Raw genomic sequence first — 21,422 nt, 5'->3', positions numbered from 1 at the left:
AACATTCTCAAAACAAGACAGGCATCAAAGTATTTGATTGCCCATCTGAGGTAAAAGGTGGGACCCCATTGCTGAAGACACCAGAGGCTGCTGACCCAGAGCACCAAGCGACCTGGCTAGAATCCAGAAGGGCTCCAGTCCCAGACAGCCCATCTAGTGTATAAAGTGCTACCGTGGGGGACAATGACCAACACCGTTGTGAGCAATAAAGGGTCAGTCACAGCTACTCAAAAGCAACCAGCATGAAAAGATTTACACACCTGGGTAAGGGTGGCACACAGCCTTGGTGGATAACCAATGGCTTTCTGATTGGCTAAGAGATCAATTGAATGGAAAGGAACAACTGGGAAGCACGTCTGAATCCCATGGAGACCAAGATGATGCTCTCCAATGACAATCTCCCACTAGCCTTTGGCCACAAAAGGGGCTACATCTACCAAAACCTCTCTAAGTTAACAGTGCTTATCCCATTTAACTATGCCGACTTCATTCTCCGTTGGAGAATCTGGTCTTTTTCAGAAGGTAGTAAGACTTGAAGAGATAAACCACCCCTCATACTTCAGTCAAGGCCCAGGTGAAAACATGGAGGATTTGGTGAGATGAACAAGAGTCCTGCTTCCATGGCGAATTGACCATCTGCACTAGGGTGAAGGAGAAGACCCTGAGGATACTTACCACCTACCAAAGCAGAAATGCAAAAACTTCTGAGAGGTCAACACTGAAGTAGACTTAAAACACATCCACCATGCCTTGGGGAATTTTGCAAAAGACGGGGGGGGGGGGGGGGGGAGGACGTAAGAGACACAGGTCAGAAGGGCATACCCAGAGGCATTCACTCTCCACCCCCCCCCACACACACACAATTACTGGCTTCTGCTTTCACAATGCATAACCCACAACCCCATGGGGAATACCAGCAACCCCACTGAGCTGGCCCTTAGTGGATTGGGGGCAGGAAGGAAGCAAATGGTGGTACCAACACATGATGTCTACACACAAAGCATATTCTTAACAAAAAAGGAAAAGGAAAAAAGACACTATTCCTTTGTTGAACTATATAATGCAGTATTTTCTTCACTACATAATGTATCTCCTCACTTGTTACAGTGTTTTATGTAATACAGATAATTCTTCTATAGGGACAAAGCTATGAATCATTTCTTGAGAAATTATGCCTAAAAATCTATTGATTTCTCCCCCCACTGTCATAAACAAATAAAAAACATCAATACATGCATTTTGCTTACTTTTCCTCTACTTACATTTAAGTTTTTGACATTTACTTTGGAGAATACTACAGGATAGCCACATAGCTTATTTTTCAAATGTTAATTTAATTACCTAGCTAGAAAGATGTTTTGACTAAGTTTCCTTTCTCACTGAAAGTGCTCTCATGTTAAAGTTTGTAAGATTTTGTCATCTTAAAGTCCATAGCTAAAGCCCAGACTCTGCCAAAACAAGAATTTGCCCTTTAGATCAACGTTTCTGATGTGCATTAGCTTCAAGCATGGCACCCAATCAGTGGAGTGCTGAGACTGAAGCCAAACTCCCACTGGGTGCCAGCTCCTAATCTTTGGAAGGGAAGAACATAGTTCTCCCTAAATCATCCTGTTGTAAGAATAAGAGTTTGTATTAGAGTGGTTCTGTAGAGGCACAGAACAGCAGAATGAATATATGTATATATATGCATATATATTATTAAGAGGATTTGTTACACTGCATGGGCAGTCTGACAATGCATGGGTAGTCTGATAATGGCCTGTCTGCAGAATGGAGCAACTGAGAGCCCAGTTACCATTCAATCCACAAGGCTTCTTGTCTTAGCTGTCCCAACCTGGTACCAAAGAACTGGAGGATTCCTGAAGAGCCATTGGTCTTCAGTCCATACTGAAAGGCTGACTAAGCTGGGTTTCAATGGCAGTAGAAAGGTTGGCTGCAACAAACTAGGTACACTCACCAGCAAATTGCAAGGGCACCTGGGTCAACAGGCACTGAACCTCTTTGTATATAGGGTGCCACTGGAAGGGATGCCTACTTGGGGGGAAAGTCATTATTCAATTATCCATTCCACAGTATTCATTAGAAGCATGCTATGTAACAGACATGTTTTGAGGTGCCATGATCATAACATTTTAAAAACAACAGATTGTTTCTAGAAAGAAATTATCTTTACTTCATTGCTGGAGTCAAATAATGTTCTGTAGTCCTTTTCTCAGCACTTAAATCTGCCCTTCACAATTTCAGCACTGAAATGGTGAATAAGATACTTGGCATGCATACTTTTTAAATATTTTATTTTTATTTATTTATTTGACAGAGAATGAGGGAGAGAAACAGAGTGACGGAGTGAGCATGGGCGCTCCAGGGCCTCCAGCCATTACAAGCAAACTGCAGATGTGTGTGCTCCCTTGTGCATCTGGCTAGCATGGGTCCTGGAGAGTCAAACCTGGGTTCTTTGGCTTTGTAGGTAAACACCTTAACCACTGAGTCATCCCTCCAGCCCTGTGCGTACTTTTTGTTTTGATGCTTTAGACTCGTCAAAGAAGTTTGTATAAGCATATGCTGTTTACGCAGACTCTGACCCTGTCTGATTCACAGAGAGCGGTGAACAGAGTTTTTGTGACTACATGAGCTAATTGGGAACATGAACAATTCTGGCCCATGCAATATTCCAGGGAAGATAAATTATCAGTAGTCATTGCCAATGCTTAGTGAAACGTAGAGAATTTTCACAGGATGTAAATAGATGAAAGGAAAAGGCCACGGTCTACACAGCTCAGAGGAGCTAGCATCGTCCACAAATCCGCGTCACTCTCACCCATCACTTACCAGACCACTGAGCACTACCTCTGAGTATTTCCAGTTGCTTGAGTCACACAGAAAATTATCACACCATCAGCCATCCCAAAAGTTAAAGAAGGAGGGAGAAGAAACAAAACGTCTCATCTCCTTTGCTCTCAACATAAATTTGGATTTGATACCATTCTATAAAGTGATTAGTCAGTGTTACAGGTAATCTGAATATATCCTAGGCTTAAAAATTCCGTCATCCTAAAGTGCAAGGCTAAAGACATTTGTCCCAGACTCTGGAAAAAGCAGAATTTCCATGAGAGTTCAACATTTCCCATGTGCAATAGCCACACTGCAGAATTTGACGTCCGCCTTCATTGCTCACACTATTTATCCACACATCACATCCACCTCCGTCTTCATCTGTAGAACCAGGCATAAGAGCAGTGCATTTTCTGTAAGATTGTGTAAAAAATAAGAATTAATATCTGTGGACTACCATAAACAGTGTGTGAAACCATGGCAAGTGACCACTTGAGAAAACTGAAAGAAAGAACACAATGCTGCACCTCTGTAGCAGGGACGTCCCTGCCCAACTTATACCCTTTTATATATTTCATAGCACCATCCACCAGCAATATACTGTGTTTTAATATCACATTTTTTTTTCAATCACAAAACCATCTTTCATTCTTTTACAAGAGTTTGAGTCACCAGTGGAAGAAATATCAATTTATTGGCACCTCTGTGTGCTGCTATTGTGCATAGAAAAGATTATTCAAATTATACTTTGTTTTTGTTTGTTGATGTAATACATTCGCCAATGAAATTTTCTTTTATGATTTTTTTTTGTTAACTTTGGTATAATTTACAAGCCAGTTAATTTAATTTTTTTTAAGAAAACCATCATTGTATCCAGTAATCCTGGAGCTGGCCTTTGTAGCATGTTAATATTTCTTAATGGCAAGCTGTGACTTGATCTATAATGACTGTAAGGCTCTTGAAAGATTCTTTCATAGCCTTCTTACTCAAGGGTCATGATAATATGATTGTTACACTTATTATTAACATCTCAGACACTAACACTGGCATCTGTAAAAAAGTGCCATGCTCCTAGCATTTCACTGGTTGGCATTGGGCTTAATTCCTTTCTGCTTGTATATGTGCATAGACCATAGTATTCTCTGAGCCTAGACTATAAAGGGATGTAAGAAATACCAGCTCTGAAGAAGCTATTCTTGAATCCAATCCAGACACCAATTCACAATGTTTAAAACACTAAATCCCTTAAAGCCCAAATTTATGTAGTTATCTTGGGGAAAAAAAGATTATTTTTAATTGCCTAGAGTCCTCATAGCACCTTGTTTAAGCTCTAGCTTAACATGAGGTATAAAACCATGACTAAAATATTCACATTCCACTCCAGTCTCTATAAAAAAAAAAAAAAGAATCACTAGTTTATTCATCTTGCCTAATGACACAGAAGGGCAAAACAAGCACCCAAACAATGAATAACAATGCAGGAGCTCAGGCTGTAAAATCAATATGTCAGACCCGCAAAGCCTGCATCATTTTAATGCACTTGTCCCTGAATGCAGTGGTGCTTACCTTCTGAATTATATATGTGCATTGACCTAATTACATAAATATTGACTTTTATTCCTATGAAGCACTTTTTTCAGTCTCAGTGTAATTATGATGTCAATATATGTGGCTGCCATAACATTGAATTTAAATCTGTTAATTGTGATGGATAGCCACATGCCATTAGATAATTGAAAGAGTCAGATGGCCTCAGAACATTGGTGACATGATATAATGAATGATAAAACCAGCAATTTTCCCAAGTGTGTTATTCTAACACAAACGTCTCAACGAAAACAATTATTTCATTGCAAATAATTTTGAAACTGTTCTCTTCCTCAACATGTCAGATTCCATAAATCAATGAAGTAATAATTAGGATGTGAATGGATCTTGGTTTGTGACTGCCTGACTGATTTCTCTTGTATTAATCAAAGATTTCATCTCTAACCTCCATTTGCAATGTACCCATAGACTAAATATCTGATTTATTGACAGATGGCTATATTCTCATTTCCACAACCACATATAAAAATGATATAATTTAATAGGATTTTTGCATTTGTCTGTGTATGATGTTCATGTCTATGTGAGTGTTCATGTGCGCAGATGCATAAGAGTGTTGGTGTGTGTACGTGTGTGTGTGTGTGTGTGTGTGTGTGTGCAGGCACGTGTAGGGCATAGGTCAATGTTGGGGTCAATTTCTTTGCAATGATATGCCCTAGGTTCAGTTCCCTAGTACCTATGTAAGCATCTAAGAATAGCCATACATACTTTGTAATGTCAGTTCTGGGGTGAACAGAGACCACAGAATTGCTAAGACTCACTGGTAACTCATCAGCTCTAGTTTTAGTAAAGGACTGTTAATGAAACACTCAGATTACCAACAGGGAGGGCACCCAATGTTCTCCTGTGACCTCTTTATATATATACATGTGTGTATACCACATACGCCTGCTATCACACACACACACATTATACACACTCAAAAGAAAGAAAAAATAAATTTACAAAAGACCTTATGCCTACATAATTGTAATATAAAATATGATACATAGATATTCTATTGCAAGCAATCCTATTCAATTATTTACTCTGAGCTAATTTGATTGTCATGAGAAAGGTTGTCACAAGTACTACAGTTGACACATTTCTGGGACAAGCAACAATGGCTTATCTCAAGATATTTTTTAAAAAAAACTTTATTTGTTTGCTAGAAGAGAGAGAGATAGAGGAGACAGGAAGAGAGAGAATGAGTGCACCAGCCACTGCAAATGAACTCCGGATACATGTGCCCCTGTGTGTAGCTGGCTTACATGGGTACTGGGGAATTGAACTTGGGTCCTTTGGCTTCATAGGCAAGTGCCTTAACTGCTAAGCCATCTCTTCAGCCCAGGGATATTTTAATTAATTAAATTTCTTTCTTACAAGTTAGTGACATTACATAGATATCCCTGTTTATTTTTTAAGCAAGAAAGACTTTTGCTTTGCTCTTATAGGATTCCTGAGCACTCCCACCCGTGCATCTCTGCTGTCCTCTAAGTAAAGCAGGATCACCTGCGACACCTTCATTACTTGGAGGTGGATGAACACAGAGAAAGCAACAGAGAACAATGGGTCTAGATTTATGTTTCCCACCCCCTCCGTTGCCCTCCCCTCCCTCCCCACCCATCCTATTGTCTAGTCCACAAGATGCTTGCTGGGTATGTAAGGCATCCTGGGTGGATTCATGTTAGATGCTATAGATGAGTGAGACTATGCGGTGATTATCTTTCTGTGATTGGGTAAGTTCACTGAGAATGATCTGTTCCAGTTTCAACCATTTTTCCTCAAATTTCATTGGGTTATTTTTTTTTTCTTACTGCTGTATAGAATTCCATTGTGTAGATATGCCACATCTTAGTGATCCATTCTTCTAGTGATGGACATCTGGGTTGATTCCAGCTCTTAGCTATTATGAATTGAGCTGCTACAAACATGGTTGAGCAAATATCTCTGGCCTGTGGTTTGAAGGTTTTAGGGTAGATGCCCAGGAAGGGAATAACTGGGTTTACTGGTATCTCTATAGTCAGCTTTTTCAGGAATCTCCATATTGCCTTCCAAAGTCCAGACTGTTTCTGCTGAGGTGGTCCTGCATCATCACTGTGCTTTCTTATTTTCCTTGCAGGGATGCCTGATGACATGAACTTCAGTGATGTCAAGCAAATCCACCGCACTGACCATCGCAGCACGCTGGATACCACGGAAGCCGGCAGTGCTTCAGGGGCCGAGCCCATGACACTCGCTCTGATCGGATTGCTTACATTACTTCCCAAGCTTTGGTAACGGAACTCCACTGTCCTGACATACCCTGCTGGGGTCTTGGTTTTTCCCTTTCCTCTTTATGCCTGGAATGAAAGACCTTTTTGAATGTAATAACTGCATTTATGGAACGGTACATCACACTAACTTCTCAGAAGCCAGGTTGGAATATTCACAAAGTCATAAAAATCAACATGTAAATGACAGACTCTGTCAGCATACATCTTTTCTAAATCTAACTTAAACATTCTTAAATTCTAATATTAACTTTAAAACTGTGAAAAGTTCAAAAGTGACTTTGAATGAGGATTTAGCGACTCTGTAATTTTATTCTCAATTTCAAACCCCTTCCTTTCTAAATTGAAAATGTTTTCATCTGAAGGTGTACTTATCAGACAATGAAAACAATAGTGTTTGTTATGTACTGGAAGTAGAATTACATTAGGTCAATCAAAGTTCACAGTGGCAAAAAATATTAACCATGCATTTTCAAGAGATACTTTTTCATTTTTGCAAGCTGAAAGAAGAAAACTACTTAAAGTCCACGGGCTATAGATTAGATTATTGAGAGATTTAAAATAATTTCCCTGAAGGAACTTCATATGTTCTATCCACAATAATTTAGCCACTGACGAATCCTAAAGCTATATATATTAGGAGCACCTGGCTTTATTCCATGCTATTCAAAATGCACTTTAGTAATATGTATTATGTCCCTGTCTCCTCTCCTGTTTACCAAATAACAGATCCAGTTATCTTTCAAGGCTCACAAGTGCACTCCAATCAAGCTCTTAATTGTCTGGTGGAACAGCATTAAAGAGACTAAGGAGAGAGTTCACCAGTTAAAGGCACTTGCTTGGAAGCCTGAGAGCGTGGGTTCAATTCCCTAGCCACCCACATAAATTATGTTACTTATTTGCAGAGGCAAGATAACCCTAGCACACCCATACATGCACACATGGGCACACGCATGTGAGTGTGCAAGTAGATAAAATGATCAATATTTTAAAACATTACTTAAAAATAAGGGAAATTGATGATTTTTATCCTGTCCAAGTTATATATAGTCACTCATTTGCAAAATATGTTTCCTACTTCTTTTCAAAGCATAACATTGAACAAATGGTTGGTCATCCATGCATTGCTAAGGCCTCGATGAATATCTGTAGATGTGGAATAAGGCAACACGCACTGTGCCCGACATGATAGTTCTTCTCCATCCCTAATTTCCCAGTTGTGACAGTTGCCTTGGCAGACGCTAAAGGATATATCTAAAGCTGTACTTAAGGAGAAAGAGATAACTCATCTTTTATTAAAAAAACTCACATCCGGGAGATGGCCAGAAAATATAGTTAATACAAAAAGTCACAGTAGACAAAGAGAATGCAGAACCTCTAAGGTAAAGCCATCAAAATAACTTCGGGTGACCTCTGGCAGGGTGGAAGTGAACGTAAGTCATGCAAAATCAATTTGCCCAAATCAAGAAGCAGTATGGGATCAAACTTCGTCCTTCTGAGGTTCTCAATGACCCGAGTTCTCTGAGGGTTGTCAGCTTACGTCACAGTATTTGTAACCGCCCAATCGGGTTTCATTGTCTGTTGAAGCACACCTCACGGAAGCAGTACCCTTCCCACTGACTCTCTGTTCCTGTCCTAGACTTCTTCCACCCCATGGTGTTTAGTCTCTGACCTGCTCCAGGTAGGGCTCAACCCCACTCAAGTCACCACACACCACAAATTACAAACTTCAACCTGTTGTATTAAATTTTTTCTCTTCAATTTCAACACTCTTCTTAAGCCAGTCCCCCCGCCCCTCCAGAAAAAAAAGTAATATTAATCATGTCTGCATTCTAGCCCCAGTCAGGGTTGGTTTGTGACGGAAAAAGAAATGTTTCATAACCTCCCCCAAGTTAAGGGAACTTAATTTTAAAAACAAACAGACTAGAGAGCATAGTTGAAGAATCTAAGATGTATCTGGATAAAATTAGTTGGCTGAAGATAATTTTAGACAGGCAGGAAGTAGATAAAAGCAGAATAATAATAAAGCCAGGGAAATGAATGTGCGCTTTCGATGGACTGTGTTTTATGTGCTCCAGTGGGTGACGTCTACCCCCAGCCATGCCCTTCGGAGACGGAACATGTCATAGTAATGCTGCCAGAGCACAAAACTCTGGGAGGTTCTCAGAATTTCTTTAAGCGCCTGAGGCATAGTTTTTAATATTCTCAATGAGGATAGTCATTGTTTAATACTCCACTCTGTGACATTTTATATTTATATAGCTTTTTATGATTTACAAAACTCCTTCAAGTGAGGCAAAGCATGTCATTTGACCTTTCTCACCCTCAAGGAGGACTTGACTTTTTGTCAAATAAAAACAACACTGATTTTTTTTTTTTATCTTTAACATAGATCCAAATTTGCATCTGGAGTGCTTTCCATAAGCAGTATCTAAGAAGGTTTTGAGCAACAGTAAAGCAGTTAGAATATGGGTCTCATTTCTATGATGACTTAATGGGTAATAACTAAGTGAATACATACAGTGAAACATATCATTCACATCTTTATAGTCATATTTTATACTGGAAGAATTTAAATGGATCCATTTTCTTGAACCCTGAGTGATTTCTGTATACTTTCAAGTAACCACAAGACTGATCCCAGGGACTGGGGATGTAGTTCAGTACTACAGTGAACTCTAGGTCTGTATGACCTCCACCCCAAGTTCAGCCCCAATACCAACACAAGCATACAAGGAAGAAAAGATAGCAACAAATAATCTCTTAGTTCAATGTCTGGGTTTTGTTTCCTTACTTGGGAGAAGAATTGGTCATTTATCAGAACTGATAATTAATTGTCATTTCCTTTGTGCTGGCAACATTATATAATCTCTTTAAATCTTCCAAATAACATTACTACCTCTATTTTGCCAATGAAGGTATGAATTTTGGAGATATTCTGCAATTTGACTGATGTCATAGAACTGGTCAGAATAAGGTTAGTGTCTATAATGCCTGAAAATTAACTATTTACATTCTAGTTTTAAAATAATGTATTTGTACAGTAGAGAAAAAAACAAATGTGACCATAATCACTTAGACTATATAGGTCTCAAAACTGGGATTGAAAAAAAACAAATATAATTGATTATTAACTTGAATAATGGTCTGCATATTACTACAAAAGCATAATGAAAAGGCAAACTATAAACATGGATTTTTTTTTTCTTTCATGACCAGTTGTTACTCTCCCAAGTGTTCAAATCCCTTTCAAATACATTTCCCCACCCACCCACTCAACAAACCAGCTGCCAGAAATGACAGAGAAAACACAACCTATGTAAATGTTATGGAATCATGAAGTTACTTTTTGCTTGTGGTACTATTGTATGTATAAAATTTCTTCACTCATGCAGCACAGGATGACATTAAAAAATAAAGAGAGGGGGCTGGAGAGATAGCTTAGCGGTTAAGGCATATGCCTGTAGAGGCTAAAGACCCAGGTTCGATTCTGCAGGTCCCACGTAAGCCAGATGCACAAGGGGCACATGCATCTGGATTTTGTTTGCAGTGGTTATAAACTGCGGCATGCCCATTATCTGTCTGTCTGTCTGTCTGTCTCTCTCTCTCTCTCTGTTTCTTTCTCCTTGCAAATAAATAAATAAAAATAAATTCTTTAATAATTTTTTTAAATGAAGGGAGGAAGAAAGACATAAAGGAAGGTAGGGGAGAGGAGAAAGTAAAAGAGGGAAGAAAAGAAAGGAAGTCAGGAAGGAAGACAAGAAGGAAGGAAGGGGGAAGAAAGCAAGCAAGGAAAAAATGAAAGGATGTGACAGAATCTTGTCTTGTAAACCCTGCATTTGTCTTTTTATCTCCTATTTGTTCAAGAACATCTTATAACTGAAGTCATGTCTGTGTAGTTGTCTCTTCATTAAAGGGCAGATGTTAATAAGCTTTTTTCCCCAAACACTCATAATTTCCAAAGTATTTAATATGGTGATTTGAAAAAGACTCAATTAATTTGTTTTAAGACTCTTTAAAACATTGTTTTTATCACCAGAACACTTCAAATAAAACAATAAAAATGTTTCTTCATTAGTGAATGAATTCACCCTAGACTTCTGTTATTTTGATAAATTTACTGTATGCTATGAAGTATTTCTTTACATTGCCAGTTGTGGAATCATATACAATTACATGGTTTGAATAAAATTTGAATGATAATAAATCTTAATAATATTAAGTATGAATGAATTTATATATCAACATTTTCTTTATATGCTGATTATTGTATGATGTTCATTTCTGATTAAAATATAGATAAAATATAATTCTCAGAGTGAAAGTATGTTTTTTTTAATTTACATATTTTTTTTAATATTACCACTACTTTCTAGGTGGATGTCTAATCAAATGGAGTTCTTAAAATTTCCTCATTGCATGACCCATATACCTCAACAAGGAGGGGCCAAGAGGAGGGGTAGGACATAGATGAGCCTAACAGTGGTACCCACTTGACTGTATTCACTGAGTACAAAACTTATTCATGAAAAAATAAATAAATTTCCTCACTGTGGCTGGACAGATAGCTTCGTTAGAATGGTGCTTGTTTTGCAAGCAAGTAGACCCAAGTCTGATCCCCAGAACGCAGTAAAAATGCTGGATGTGGTCGTGCCCATTTGTCATTCCAATAGTGGAGAAATGGAGACAAAAGAGTACATGTGTCCTGTTGGTCAGCCAATCTAATACGTGAATTCTAAGCCAATGAGAGACCCAGACTCAAAAAAAAGCAGTTGGCATTCTGAGGAAAGAAACTAGAAGTTGTCATCTGGTTAACACACACACACACACACACACACACACACACACACACACACACACCACACACCACACACACAGCACCCACACGTACATGCAAAAACACATACTTACAGTAGTAAAATAATTTCCTCACTGATTGCATGTCCAAAAGAGAGTGGAATGATTTCCCATGATATAGTTAATGTCTTCATATTTAGAAAAGAGTGGTAAATGCTTGTAGATAAATTTGTAGATATATTATTCCAGCATCTTGAATTCCTGAACAATGGAATCTTCTTTGTCAAACAGTAAATGAGAAGATCATATATACACCTTTCCCGTGGAGCTGACTTTGACTACATCAAAGAGCAGAATAAAAGAGATACAGATATCTGAAGCATCATAAATGCAAGACCATAACAGAGGGTCTGTAAGGGCAGACACAATTGGAAAGAGAAAGGAATGGATGGACTATCGAAATGGTTCTGGTAATTTGTAAGCAAATTCTTGCTTTCTTGAGTTTTGAAAACCCACCTTCATAGAACACCTGACTAGAAGGAATGAAGAAGGGTTGTCATAGGAAAAGGACTCTTCCTCATCCCCCCACTTGCCAACCAAAAGCACCAGCATGAGAGAAAAAATAATAAAATAATTAATAATAAAAGGAGAAAATAAGAACATGAAAAAAATAGGCCCGTTGTGAGACAAACTGTGAGCAGCAAAGTGTTTTCTAAAACACTCTAACTCCCTGATTGTGGTCACAGAGTACCAAAATTCATTTAGCCAAGCCAGCGTCATGTGCTTCCTCCCTATGTCTCCTTCTCTCCCTCTCTCTCACGTACACACTTTCAAAGTGACACAGATTTTCTTACTATTGCCTCTGTTTCCTTTTTGTTTTCACATATGTATGAACTGAATCCCACATGTAACCCGCAGAGACGCAGGGAGGACTAGTTCATGCACCTGCTAGTAATATCCACCCATCGCCTGATGAGCCTCAGAGAGCAAGGCTGTTTCCTGGCCTTGGTACTTTCTATGGAAAAACACCCACCCATTCCCAGGATGGGATTCAGATTGTGGATTCTGCTGTTAGAAGCTGTTGATATGGAAAGGGCAGGTGAGGGAGGAGGTTTGGGAGTTCATGGACAGGATTTGGAAAGGCAAGAAAGAAAAGATGTAGTGGGGGATGGGGCTGAATCGCTGAAAAGTTCCTCTAAATTATGTATAAAAGGGTATTAGCTCTGACTCCAGGTTTAAATACGAGGTGCTCTCTGCTCTGAGGACCCTGACTTCTGCTAGACCGTCTTCTTGGATGGTGCTTAGGCAGCCACACGTGTCTGGTCACATCAGCGCTCAGAGCTCATCCCGAGTGGCATGAGGATGCATCCCAATGCCATACTCAATAGTTGCCCACTATTTCACCCTGTAGTTACTGCTTCGTGGATTCTAAGTAGCAAGTCACACCCTGACTTGAGCGTGCTCTAAAACAGCCAGGTGTCGGAATCTTTCTTTCCACTACCAAGAAGTTTCTCATGGGTACAGAAAATCTTTGATTGGTCATTTGTTTAAGTTGGTTCCTTGTAGATTTTTCAGGATACCGAAAAATGTTTTTTCTGTTTCTGTTGTCCTTTTCATATGTCTTTCCTTCATCTCAAATTTTGCTCTAGCAAGAAGGTTTAACATCCTAAGGAGACTGCACCTGTCAGGGGCTCTAAGGTGGCATCTGGTGAGAAAGTCAGCTCAATCTTTGACTCACAAGCTTATAAAATTGTGGCAAATAAAAAAGATAGAACATGCACAGCTTCAAAGGATTTAGATTGAATTTTCTATATGACCTTCAGTAGTTCCTAAAACTCTGGAAACTCTAGTCTCTGTTCCACCATGTGCCATGGTTACACCAAACAGTTCCTGAATTTCCTTTAGAATTCCAGATGAAAGAACAATATTGGTGCAGTGCTACAGAATATTGATGCCTTTTATTGAAACCTGCCATTACTTATTACATAAAAGGCTTTCCAGGGCTGGAGAGATGGCTTAGCGGTTAAGTGCTTGCCTGTGAAGCCAAAGGACCCTGGTTCGAGGCTCGGTTCCCCAGGTCCCACGTTAGCCAGATGCACAAGGGGGCGCAAGCATCTGGAGTTCGTTTGCAGTGGCTGGAGGCCCTGGCGCGCCCATTCTCTCTCTCTCCCTCTATTTGTCTTTCTCTCTGTGTCTGTCACTCTCAAATAAATAAATAAAAAATGAACAAAAAAAAAATTTAAAATAAAAAAGGCTTTCCAAAAGTAAGGCATAAAAGGTTATTTTGGTTACAATTTCACATATGTTTTAAAGAAAAAAAAAAATCCAGTTTTAGCGAGGCATGGTGGGACACACCTTTGATCCCAGTACTTGGTAGGCCCAGGTAGCAGGATCACTGAGAGTTCAAGGTCATTCTGAGATGACAGAGTGAATTCCAGGTCAGCCTGGGCTAGAGTGAGGCCCTACCTCAAGGGAAAAAAAAAAAAAAAAAACACGTTTTTTTGTTTTTTTTTTTTTTTTTTTTTCTCACATACAGGGTTGTGGCTTTTCTCTGAGAGGGAGGTTGTGATAAACTTTTCATGTGTAAAGTGGAGAATAATTAAATAGATGATTTTCAGCTTTTATTTAATGGAGAAGACAATATGCCTGAGCCACAAAAGTCACAAATTGCTCTCTGCTCTAGCTAATCTTCAGGAAACAAGACATAGGGTCTTCCTAATTCAGCTGTGGAATCTCTCAAGGTTCAAAGACAAATAATGCTCAGAATGGAACCTCTGAAAGACAAAAGGTAAAAAGAAAAAATGACAGAAGTAAAAGATGAAGTTACAAAAGTTAGTTTGACGGTGTAGTCCCCTGTCACGGCTTTTCCCAGGAGACGCTTTTCTGGAGGCAGAATCAAATGCAGCCTCAGATGACTGATTGCAGAAACAAGCACATGGCCCACAGCAGCTTGCCATCCGAGTTTCTGGATTGCAGGGGCTACGCCAGAAAACAGAGAACGATCACAAGTGCAGCAGCGGAAGCCAAGGCTCCGCATCCTTCAGCAAGGCAGCAGATGGGAGCTCCCCTTCCCAGCTTTATAGAAAAGGGTAGCTTATAAATATGGGGCATGTGCAAGGTGAGTATTTCATTTTCCTCATTTGTTAAAAAAAATGTGCGGGCTGGAGAGATGGCTTAGCGGTTAAGCGCTTGCCTGTGAAGCCTAAGGACCCCGGTTCGAGGCTCGGTTCCCCAGGACCCACGTTAGCCAGATGCACAAGGGGGCGCACGCGTCTGGAGTTCGTTTGCAGAGGCTGGAAGCCCTGGCGCGCCCATTCTCTCTCTCTCCCTCTACCTGTCTTTCTCTCTGTGTCTGTCGCTCTCAAATAATAAATAAATAAAAAATGGACAAAAAAATTTTTAATAAATAAATAAATAAATAAAAATAAAATGTGCAAGAGAGTCTAAGAGAATTTCATCACAGATACTGAATAATTTCATCTCTTCTTTAGCTACATGACTATCACAGGGTAAGCATGAGCGAGTGTAATAAAGGAGAACCATGCGCATTCATCCGTGTCACTTACCCAGGACTGTGTGGAAAGTGCTTCCTTGGGGGTGGGGTTCATATGCTGCTGGTGTCACTGGGCTGATGCTTACATTTGTATTTGTATAAACTTCCTGTTCTCTTAGTTACTCCTGGCTCTTTGTTCAAAGACTGAGAGCAGTGATGAAATATTTCTTCAAAAGGCTATTACTATTTGCTTGCATGTATTTTTTTTAAATATTTTTTAAATTTTATTTATTTATTTGAGAGCGACAGAGGCAGAGAGAAAGACAGGTAGAGGGAGAGAGAGAGAATGGGCGCGCCAGGGCTTCCAGCCTCTGCAAACAAACTCCAGACGCGTGCGCCCCCTTGTGCATCTGGCTAACGTGGGACCTGGGGAACCGAGCCTCGAACCGGGGTCCTTAGGCTTCACAGGCAAGCGCTTAACCGCTACGCCATCTCTCCAGCCCTTGCGTGTATTTTTAAGAAAAGGTTATTTACTTATTTTTATTAAGTAGGAACCTTGTATGGATACATCATGCGTTGGTTTGCCTGCACTTGTTAATTTCAAATAGACCATCATTGAACACAGGTCTTTGTGGAGATCAAGCGAACTGGAGAGCTAATTGGATGCAATAAGGCTGAGCTTGGGGTCATGGAAAACTGTGAACCTCGAGTGGAGCTTCTTGAAGACAGGGAACTCACAGCTTCTTGGAACATTTCCTGTTGAAATAAACCAGAACAAACCACTCATGATCTGATCTGATGCAAAGTCATGATCTGTCTTATGCTCAGACTCCCCGGAGCTTTGACTACCTGAATCTGAATGAATGTTACAAGTGCAGACAGTTAAGGGGCCTCTAGAGTGCGTACCCTGACCCTCCGTTGAGATCACATGTTGCCTGGTGTGTGTTCATTTCACGTTTATCTGAACACCGCTGGACGGTGTCTCAGCAGGTCTTACTGTGAAAAATATAGACAAGCATGGAAGTAGTAAGATAACATACCTCCAAGAAAAACCGTAGAAATTCGCATCCATTCGACACTTAGAAACAAATTCTGCCTTTAAGAGAGCATTCCTCTAGAGAACAATGCAATGCAACATGAAAAGTCATTCATTCTGCTTGATTTTCTTTTTAAGAAAGTTTTTTGCTCATTTTTATTTATTTATTTGAGAGTGACAGAGAGAGGGACAGAGAGAGAGGAAGAGAGAGAGAGAGAGGAGAGAATGGGCGCGCCAGGGCTTCCAGACTCTGCAAACGAACTCCAGACGCGTGTGCCCCCTTGTGCATCTGGCTAACATGGGACCTGGGGAACTGAGCCTTGAACCGGGGTCCTTAGGCTTCACAGGCAAGCGCTTAACTGCTAAGCCATCTCTCCAGCCCCCAAGTAAATCTTCATTTTAATCAAGCCTACAAAGCATTTATTGAAATTAACATATCTGGTAAAGCCACTTACTTGTATCAAGAGCATCAATGCTATGGTATTAAAAAGTAAACAAAGAAACAAGGTATAGCCATATCTAGCAACCACTCTTGAGGAAGGACCTACACACAATCCTTGCCCAAGAACTAGGTCACGCCACCTCTAAAGAGTCTATGCACTAAACGGTGTGCTTGCATCACACGGTGAAGACCTTTGCAGAGGAAAAGGTTCATATTAATACATTCTGCTTTTGCTTTTTAAGGAGACTGCAATAGAAATATATTAAAGATAGTCTCAAATATCCAACATTCTTTTACCTTGTATTTTAAATCAAAGTTATAAGAATCTATAGGTCTCTATAAAGAACTCACTTCACAGCACAGCTGTAGTTCACTTTAAAACAAAAACAGTTCCCTTTGTGCTATAGCCTTACAAATAAACACCATATATTTAGAAATGAACAGTTCAGTTATGCATCAAGCATCATTCAATCTTGCCTTTGATATAAACCTGAATATGGTCAAATTTGCAAAGCGTTCACGTAATAGTTTAGTTGACATAAATTTTAAAAGAACTTGAGTTTTCAGCAAGGGACCTTTGTAAGCTTCAGCAGTGTCCTCGGCACTCAGAAGCTCAGCTGAAGTCCCGGCCAGTGAGGACAAGTGGAGCCATAAGAGTCCGGACATAAAGGAGCAGGCAGACCCAGCTGGAGCTGATTTTGACCCACACAGCTACCCACTTGCTGCTATCGTTCTGAAACTTGGCATCAGGACTGTACCAGTTGGTCAAGATCATCATGATGTACAAGGAGGCACAGCAGAGCATCAGGTGGAACAGGGAGTAGCTGTACTGCACCCCCTCCTTCTCGTTGTCCATGGCCCGCCTCAGCTGTCCATCTTCTTTGTCACCGGCTACATTGGTGTCACTGAGGATCACACTGTCGCTCCCCGAGAGGGTCAGCTTGTTTACCTGACTTGAAGTACGGAAGCTAGAGTACACAAGGCATATCCCACAGAGAAGCACCACAAAAAAATCATTAAAACTCAGAAAGTGTCCACTGTTTGATGATGGAGGAGAGGTAGGAGCAAGAGCAGTCGTGTTTCCAGGAGCCAAAGTTGGTGCAGTTAAGTGTGTAATGATGCTCAAAAAGGAAGGGTTGCAGGAACGATCAGGTTCATTGGTCATAGCTGACCACGTGAAGTACAGGGTATAGCCAGTAATTATAGAGGACTGAAGGAGGCCTGAATGAGGCTGGTTTTCCTGAATTTTTGGGTGAATGGATATAAGAGAAACCACAATGCACAAAATCAGGTTAATACTGATGAAGCACTTGTTTTCTGCGCAGCCATCTGGCTTGGTGTAGAACATATAGAGTGCCGCAACAATGCCAATTGACACAATATAAAAGCAGCTTGTAACAGAGAGCAAAACCCCATACCAGACCCTTGGATTTCCTTCTTCCATACGATTTAACAATGATTCATTCAAAGAGTGAGTCACGTCTACCAACAGCACCAGCTGGATAAGGATGAACAAAGTGGCTCCGGACATGCCAACTACAAACCAGACTGAAGTGAAATAGCCCCCAGGAATGTAGAAAGATCCAACCATGATACCAACAATAGCAGCAATTTTGAAGAACCAAAACCCATTGTGTATTGATGCTCTGAGATCTTTACTTGCTTTTACATTTAGCATGAGCAAAAAGAAGGTAAAGAAAAAGATGGCCAAGGCAAAATTAACCCGATACACAGCTTTAAAACAGAGCAGCACATCACAATCTTTTTTCCGCCTTTAAAACAGACGCCTTCATTTGAAATTCTCTTTCACACCATCCAGGAATCTTCTTCAGCTCAGTTTCTATCCTCTCTGTCCTCATGAGACAACATTCCATGGTGCCCAGGAGAAAAATACAAGCATAGAGTAACCGGGTCACAGTGGAATTCTTACTGTTGGGACGCCAACTGCACAGCAAGCATGATGCACCACTGCAGAGGCATGAAACCCAGCTGGCCACGGAGAAGGCGCCCAGCACGGCCCCCATGGTGATGCTGCCTGGTGACACTGGCCAGCCCGGGGGGGGGCTTCCCGCGTGCTGGTTAGCTGAGACGTCGCGTTTCTCAAGCCCGAAAGCAAGCCCCCACCCTCAGCCAGACGCCCAGCTGGCGTCACGGTCTGGTTCCGCCCACAGCCACCTCAATGTCAGGATTTTTAATAGCTTTTTTGAAAAATTTATTTGAAGGAGGGGGAAGCGGAATGGGCTTGCCAGGGCCTTTAACAACCGCAAATGAACTGCAGACACATGCGCCCCCTTGTGCACATGTGCAACATTGCATGCTTGCATCGCTGTGTGTCTGGCTTACATGGGACCTGGAGATTCAAACATGAGTTCTTAGTGTTTGTAGGCATGCACCTAAATCACTAAGCCATCTCTCCAGCCCCAATGTAAGGATTTTAATATGAATATTAAATCCATTTTCAAAAGCACATTCTGATTCTTCATAGGTTGATAAGATATTTGACATATCTTCATAAATAACATTCTACATATTTATGATAATTTTAAGTGTTCTCATAATTTACTGAGAGAATATAATATTTAAAATTAAATACAGGTACATGCATGTACATACACTTTAATTGCGATCAGGTCTCGCTTTGTGTGCCTTGAACTCCCACTACTGCAATTTTAGTCTCCCAAGTGCTGAGATTGCAGGCATGTGTCAATACCCTCAGCCAAAATGTATTTTGGTCACATTTAAAAGTTAAAATGTAAAAAATATTTATTCTTTCCTAATGATTATTTCCTACTGCAATGTTTGAACTTTTTTAACTTTAAAAATTATGTGTGTGGGTTTAATGTGGTGTGAGTGGGTGTGTGTGGAATGTGGTGTGTGTGTGGTATATGCATTTGGCACCCCATATGCTTGCCTGTGGTGGGGGTCAATGGCCTGCAGAGGCCAGAACAGAACCTTGGGTGAACTGATCCATTGCTTCTCTGTCCGGTCTTATATTCAGCCAAGGTTCCTTTTGCTAATTCCAGAGCTTGTGGAGCTCTGAAGAGTCTCTGATCTCTGCTCCCCTGCCAGATTTGGGTTATAGGAACATGTCCATGCACAGTTACTTCATATGGGATGTAGAACTCAAGACCCCTCACCCCTCCCCAGACCCTCATGCTTATGCAGGAATTGCACCTAACAGCTGATCCATCTCTCCTACTACAATCTATTGACTGGCAATATTCAGATTTATGCATCCCTTCACCACATTGTGGCAAAACTTTAGCACGGAACATGAAGAGCAATAGAATATTTTCACATTTATTTTAATTGTAGTTCCATTGTTTGTACTTAACATAATAGTAGTTCGCTGTACTGTTGCACTTTGGAGTGATGGCAAAATAATGAGAAATTGTGAACGATCCAAAGCATACTAAACAACCAGTATTTAGAGGAAAATTTATTCACTCTATTGCAAAATATAAGGGAAAGTCAGCTACAATTGAAGGATGTGGTCTTCAATTCCCTGAATTCTTCTCTTAAGTTCCAGAAAAATGTGAACTATTTATCTTCATTGGAACTGGAAAGAAAAGTTATCTTATTTATTTCATATTCCCTACCTTGGATAACACAGAGTAGATTGTCTGCACATAATAGGAAACCTTGGCAACTAAAGAATGAGTTCCCAAGTAACACAATAGATGAGATGACTTAACAGATAATGTATTCTCACAGATGAAGAAGATGAAGTGTGAACATTTTACATTCTTATTATCCTTAGAAGTGCACCTGAAACACAAGGTCCATCATGAAACATTATTTTAAACCATCTTTCTTTTAACTAATAAAAATGAAATACTTCTACTGAAAAATCTTAAAAATAAGAAATTAGAATTAAAATTGTCAAAAATCACAACTACTGCAACATTAAATACACATAGCTATCAATATAGAAAACTTAAACATAAACAGAGATATAATTATTATATATTTATCCAACTTTTCAAATATAATTTGGTGTTTGTGTTTACTGTTTAAACTATATCTATCATTTTGCAATATATTAAGAATGTTTTCTAAGGTAGTCTAAGAGTGATTAGTGATTTATATTAATTTTCAAATTAATGTCTTATTTATTTTATCAATTCACAATTGAGAGATATTAAGTCATTACTAACATGCCATAATAATGAACCCATGAAAATTGTTATAAGCCAAGTTTTCTATGTGATGATTATATTGTAGATTAGTTACCCTTCCTTAAATGAGATAAAGAAAAAGAGATTTTATTGACTACAATAACAGAAATTTAAAGAAGCAAAACAAGGAAGAACAATTATGCCAGGTCACATTCCTTTTAACAATTATTGACCCCACATTGCTTATTTACTTTTCCAAATTAAAAGTAATATATTATTCAATACAAACTCAGATTACATGCCCTTGCATATTTAGCTTTCTTTCCTTAGTAAATCAAAAGTTACATGAGACTCTTCAAATTCTTTGTTATAACAGTGTTCTATATGTTAATAAATGTCCAAATACATATTCTGCATTGAAATTAATTATTATAACTAAAGAAAATTTCTACAGATGTCCTAAATTTAAATATAGGAAGGAGGAGAGAAGCAAATGTAGAGAAAGTTCATAAGTTAATACTGTAGGTAATAAATTGAACAGATAGATAGGTAGGTAGATAGATAGATAGATAGATAGATAGATAGATAGATAGATAGATAGATAGATAACACTTTATATAGAAATCCAGCCTTGAATCACACTGATTGCCCAACCAATAGGGCCACTTTGCCCTATCTACATATAAGCAGTGTTAGCCACAAACCACCCCAAAAGGGAATAAGTGCTTCTTTCTTGATTGATCTTCTATCTAAAGCCTCCCTGCATCTAGTAATCCCAGAAGTTTTATATCTCTTGGAAATGTTGGTGAAGGTGCTTCCCTTCTCCTAGATTTTTAAACAAGGA

The 21,422-nt window shown here is 39.6% G+C and overlaps 2 protein-coding genes across 3 annotated transcripts in view; one reads left to right on the top strand and one right to left on the bottom strand.

The window, feature by feature from the left end:
- Gpc5 (glypican 5) overlaps positions 1-10,212 on the top strand; it is a 1,425,487-nt gene extending 1,415,275 nt beyond the window's left edge. For both annotated transcript variants that reach the window (XM_045146480.1, XM_045146481.1), the window contains exon 8: positions 6,542-10,212. In XM_045146480.1, the coding sequence (XP_045002415.1) occupies positions 6,542-6,699 (158 nt within the window). In that variant the 3' untranslated portion in view covers positions 6,700-10,212. The remainder of the gene's footprint in view (positions 1-6,541) is intronic.
- Positions 10,213-17,073: 6,861 nt separating this feature from the next.
- LOC101598037 (serine incorporator 3-like) lies at positions 17,074-18,498 on the bottom strand. The gene is given in 2 exon segments (XM_045145907.1): positions 17,074-18,225; positions 18,227-18,498. Coding segments are annotated over 2 exon segments (1,410 nt in total). The 5' UTR covers positions 18,485-18,498.
- Between the last annotated feature and the right edge of the window lie 2,924 nt (positions 18,499-21,422).

Source organism: Jaculus jaculus, chromosome 3 (assembly GCF_020740685.1).
Source record: "Jaculus jaculus isolate mJacJac1 chromosome 3, mJacJac1.mat.Y.cur, whole genome shotgun sequence".
NCBI lineage: Eukaryota > Metazoa > Chordata > Mammalia > Rodentia > Dipodidae > Jaculus > Jaculus jaculus.
The sequence above is the reverse complement of the archived record's forward strand: the minus strand, read 5'-3'. Positions and strand labels throughout refer to the sequence as shown.